Source organism: Carya illinoinensis, chromosome 1, assembly GCF_018687715.1.
Source record: "Carya illinoinensis cultivar Pawnee chromosome 1, C.illinoinensisPawnee_v1, whole genome shotgun sequence".
Taxonomy (NCBI): Eukaryota; Viridiplantae; Streptophyta; class Magnoliopsida; order Fagales; family Juglandaceae; genus Carya; species Carya illinoinensis.
The window spans coordinates 57,125,287-57,130,749 of NC_056752.1; the positions used below are offsets into that span (position 1 = coordinate 57,125,287).

A 5,463-nucleotide genomic window follows, 5' to 3' on the forward strand; every position below is an offset into this window, starting at 1 on the left:
ATTTGTATCTTACTATATATAATGTGATGTATTTATCATTATTTAATGATAAAAAAATATGTAATAAATATTTATTTATTGATAATAAATATATCAAATCTTATTTAATAAAAATGCAAGTATGATGTATAGAATTTGGAGAAGAAGTTATAATTAAAGTTGGGAAAAAAAATCGAACCAAAAAATTCTCTCGGGCCCATCTTTTGCGGGGAATATCTGAAAATAGATTCTCCTAATTATCCAAAAAGATACATACTTTAAATTAGTTAGCTAGCTTTCGGCTCATTCAACAATAAAGTCAAAATAGCTATCGAGCAGTTGCATGCAGATAAAAATACATTGTAATATTCATCGATATCTGCATAACTACTAAAGCAAAATAAAACAAAACAAAATTAGCAAGATTATCCATGAGAACGTTTTAAAAACGATACGGTTAAAGAAAGAAAGAAACTTCCGTGATAAGCCTCAACATTAACTGTAAAACTAATCACAGGCGCAATTCCAGCCAAAAAATCATCCACCATCCATCCTATATTATATAATGCACAATATCTTGGGGGTAGAGATCTCACTTACTATTGCAACTACCCTTAATTTCCCTAAACCTCTAAATCTCTTGTTTAATTTCCTATTCTGTCTGTGTTCTAATGGTTGTTGGTTGTGGTGATCTTTCTTAATCTAAAGTTCTCTTCTTCTTCTTTTTTCATATATTGGATTTGGGGTGGCGCTCATTATCTAATTTCTCATCTTTTTTTATTTGTCATAATCTTTATTTTTATCATTTTATAACGTGGTATTAGATTATAAGTTTATAAATGATATATAATAAATAATTTACAATCATCTAATGTCAAATTATGAGATGAAGAGTAACATTACTCAATACTTTTTTGAATCTATCGACGAGAGTTCAGTAATACGTGAAAAAAGATGCCGTCCACACAACCTGCGGGCTCGGGGTCTGAAGCTGATGCAATTAAATACGGATTAATGGATGAGAAGAAAAGGAAGAGGATGCAGTCAAACAGAGAATCTGCAAAGCGCTCGCGAATCAAGCAACAGAAAAAGATGGAGGATTTAACCGATGAAAAGGCAAGGCTGTTGAGAGAGCTTGAGAAGAATAGCGCAAGGTACTCTTGCCGGGAGAGAGGATGGTATTCCCTGGAGTCGGAGAACAACCTTTTGATGGCTGAAAAGATGTGCTTGGCCAAGCGTTTAGACGAGTTGAACTCACTTATCGTCAATCTTGGGCTTGTAAAAAATATCACACCCAAAAGTCCGGAGCCAATAATGTTGAATCCGTCGCAGCTTCCCACTTCAATGCAGCTTGTCGCGGCCTCTGCAGGAAGGTTTTGGCGCTAGCTGCTGCTGATCTTGTTTTGGCTTGAATTCAGTAAGTGGCCGCGGATTTTGATCTCTTGTGGACAAGTCTGCATGACATTGGTTGATGTCTTTACGCAGATAATTTGTCGATGGGGGCGGTTGCTCATTGTTTTCAATTGGTAATTTAAGTTGTCTTTCTTGACCCAGTCCATGACTATTGGATGTCTTGCACATAGTTTTCGTACGAATGAAGGAAAGAGCACTAGGATGGTATGATTACTCATATATACTTGACACTGGTAAATTGAGATGCAATGCCTTAATTACGTGCAGTATGGTCTGACATGCCAGAGGCAAAATAAGCAGAATCTCCACAGTTTAGAGCAATTTGTTGGAACGCCAAAATCTGATCTAAATCACCCACTTGGGTCTGGGCGGCTGGGCCTGAACATGGAACGCAATTGTGGGTCTAACAATTGGTGGAGGTACATAAGGAAAGGCTGTTGGATCAGGCCGGAGTTGCACAAGCTTGGGCTGCTATTCTACACTTGGGGCTTGTTATTGTATTTATCTTTTGTTATTATACTCGTGTCAAATTGCAATGATAAGTCGGTTGCTGGGACGAGCCACTTTGTTGTTGTTGTCGTTGGTATTTTTTTATTTTAAATGGTTGTCTTGTCAAATTATGTGCAATCGAATCAATAGGGACAAAGTAAGATGGCCAAATCTTTTCAAAACCAATGGATTTCTTACAACAAATGTCCTTTGAAGTGAATGTAATTTAAGAAAAAAGAAATGAAAAAGAAAAATTGTCAAAGTCAGTAGACTAATGGAATGAAAGAAGTACTAAGGTTTCCCACTAGCACGAAACATGTATTCCTATTTATGGTAAAGTCCAAGGCAGCACCAAGTATCCCACTTGGCCACCCACCCACCCACCCACCATGCCAATGTCTCTTCATGTTTCCCTTTTCCTCTTTTCCACCTCTCCATAATTGTTTCTTTACGTGGAAAAGAAAAACTTTTTCCACAGTTCAAGGATCACTTCCTCTGCTTGGCCATGCCCATACGTATCTCCTACCGAGGAATAGAATTCCCCACATCAATTCCATTTTCTTTTTTTCTTCTCTCTTTTACTATCTTTTTTCCTAAGAAATTGTTTGACGTTGCTTCACTTTAGTGATTGAAGCAATTGAAACTATCATGGACGGGGACCAAAAAAATAAAAACAGTATATGATATTATCTGTACCAAATATAGAAAAAGAAGATGCCAGTGGGGGAGGTTCTTCTACTGTAAGTCTGTAACGTATAGAGTGGCCATTGTTGGGTGGGCTCCCCTGTAAACCCCTAAATGATTCGGGTTGGTGTTTGGGGGCCTTTTAATTTTTATTGTTTTCTATTGGCCAGAAAATATATTATTCACGCCGATGTTATGACAAGATTTTAATTTTTAATTTTTTTTAAAAAAATTAAATTATATCATGTCAACAATATAAAATATATATCAACTGCATCAATTTATAAATAAAATTTTCATTTTAATAAGTGGGATGTCCTGTCTAAACCTTTGAAAATTATTATTATTGGTGTCATATCTTAGTCTTTGTTATTACTAAATATCTTCTTTGTTTGTTCAAATTATGGTCTTGTCACAGTAGGGCATCCAGAGAATGAGCTACCTAAATATTCCTACCAAAAAGCACAGAAAAAGGGAAGTTTTGAATTTCCCAAGTATCAAAATCTGTTTGCATAAATTAATGGTAAAAGAAAAATAAAAATATCAAGAACTTAAATTTATAAGATCAAAAAGCTACAAAAGCTTCAAATATATATATATATAAATATAAATTATAGATAGAAAAAAATCAATAAAAGACTCGATTAAAATATAGATAAATGAAGTAAAAAATGAAGGGGTGTGGAGTCGCATCTAATCACCCCTTTTTATCATTATGCAGCTAGCTAGCAAGCATGCATGTCTATTAGTGATGTTGCTGCTTGTTAACAGCTAACGCCGGTACCATTTCATGAGTAGCAAAGTGAAATGAAATGGTACCATGCATGTCTGTTAGTTGATGAATGAATATATTCGTGCAGACTTAACTTTACACGATGCAATTCCTTACCAAGCTAGCTAGCTTTGTAAATTTTCATTTTATTGTGATCGTTCGTTGCTTAATTCATTGGTCCCAAAAACAATTAATCGACCTTCCACCTTTGTGGGATTCCTTAATTCTTTTTTCTTCTTACTTCGATACTCTTTTTAATTCCCTCCCTGATAGAAACGTTGCCACGCCGGCCCAAGGTATTGGCAATTCGCATCTATCCCCTCCCCACACTTTTAATTCCGTTGTTCGTATTTAAAAGGCTAAAGTAATAGCGACTTGCATGTTCCTCTGATCATATATATATATATATATATATCAGGCAAAAAAGAAAAAGAAAAATCAAAATTACTATTTACCACCTTTATAATAATTCATTATTATTTTAATATATCTTTATTAATTCGCATTTATACTATCCAAAAGTAACGTTAATATGCCCACGATGATGAATGATTAAGGTTGCGTTTTGAGACTGAAATAATTTAAATTGATTTGAGTTGTTATGTGATAATAATATTTTGTGAGTTTTTTATAAGATGTGTTTAAATATAAATAGATTTAAATATATATTTAAATATATAAAATGAGTTGAAATAGATTTAATTTTTTTATAAAAATTTTAAAAAATTGTAAATCTCATAAATAACGAGTTTGTATTCCAAACATGACCTAATTATGTATCCACTTTTCTTGATATAATATATTATTTCGAAAATATCGTACCACCTTTGTTCCGACCATGGTACGCTTCTCACGATCTCCCAAAATGAACGGCTTCCAACTCTTCCATTAGAAGCGTTTTCCATTTCGTTTTCCCCGGCATCTGTAAAAGCTAACATGTAAAAGCTAGTGTGATATCAAACTTTCCTGACCCTGATTATTTATTTGTATACTTTTTATAAACTTATCTTAAAAGGTTCAGTCGATTAAAAAATTATATATTAAATTATTTATATTATCCCAACATCTATTTTTATGTGTGGATCAAATTCCAGCTTCTCAGTAAATGCACTCATCAATCATCTGACTGATAGAAATAAATAAATTTAATTATTTATATTTATTTTAATAGAATTTGCTTGAGATAAAAAAATTAAGATATAATATTCTTTTTCTCCACTAATCCATACCAATATATTCTATAATCCTGGTAGAAGTATTCGCATGATTTCACGGCAGTACAAGAAAAATATTTATTTGTAACAATTAATTATTTGTCACAAGAATGATCATTTTAACGTAAATAACTAGTAACAAATATTTATTTATTTTTTGTAGTGTAGATATGAAGATTTTGAATATAAAGATAAGATAACCAGATAAGATTACAAGAACCTAGCTGGAATCCTTCTTAGTTTTTGTTTCTAAGTAACATAAACGAATATAGAAAATACTGTACACAATGAAATATGCTAATTATGAACAGTGGCACATTCCATTTACAATCATAAATCCCACCTCAAATACAGATAGATCATAAACACATGACACAGTAGACAAATATGCGACCTGTTGCATTTATCTTTTTCCCTTCATTAACATGGCGATCGATGAGTTAGGAATATGTGCATGATGCGGAAATGGTCCCGATCTAATCATAACTTGGTGGAGAATGCCCACTACGAAAGTTGAATTCTAAATTTGATCAGCAAAATTTTTTTGCAGGGCAAAAAGAGAGAGAGAGAGAGAGAGTTAGTAGAGGAATAATAACTCATGCGCATTAGGCAGTAGGAGGTGGCCCAGAAAGAAAGCGATCGAAGTCAAATCCCATCACTCTTTATAAATAAAAGTTTTATTCAAAAATTGGTGCAAAGCAGTTTTCAACAGCGAAGCGGAGAGTGACGTTGAATATTTCCAACAATAAAAAGAAGAAAGAAAGGAAAAATAAAAAAAAAATCCGAGCAAGTAATGATTTTTAGTGATGCCCCATCAAACACAAGACTGGTTTAGCTGTTGGTCCCCTAACAGACCAACCTTTGCGCTCGTTTTCTCCTCCATTTTTGCCCAGCCCACAGTTTATTCGATGC

At 33.6% G+C, this 5,463-nt stretch overlaps 1 protein-coding gene across 1 annotated transcript; it reads left to right on the top strand.

Annotated features, from left to right (window-relative positions):
• The first annotated feature begins 584 nt into the window (after nucleotides 1–584).
• Nucleotides 585–2,043, top strand: LOC122303756 (bZIP transcription factor 53-like). The gene has a single exon (XM_043115702.1). The coding sequence runs from the start codon at nucleotides 934–936 to the stop codon at nucleotides 1,363–1,365; it is 432 nt and encodes a 143-aa protein (XP_042971636.1). The 5' UTR covers nucleotides 585–933; the 3' UTR covers nucleotides 1,366–2,043.
• Nucleotides 2,044–5,463: the final 3,420 nt, after the last annotated feature.

Coding starts and splice junctions, on each gene's coding strand:
- LOC122303756 (XM_043115702.1), top strand. CDS start 934: ATGCCGTCCACACAACCTGCGGGCTCGGGGTCTGAAGCTGATGCAATT.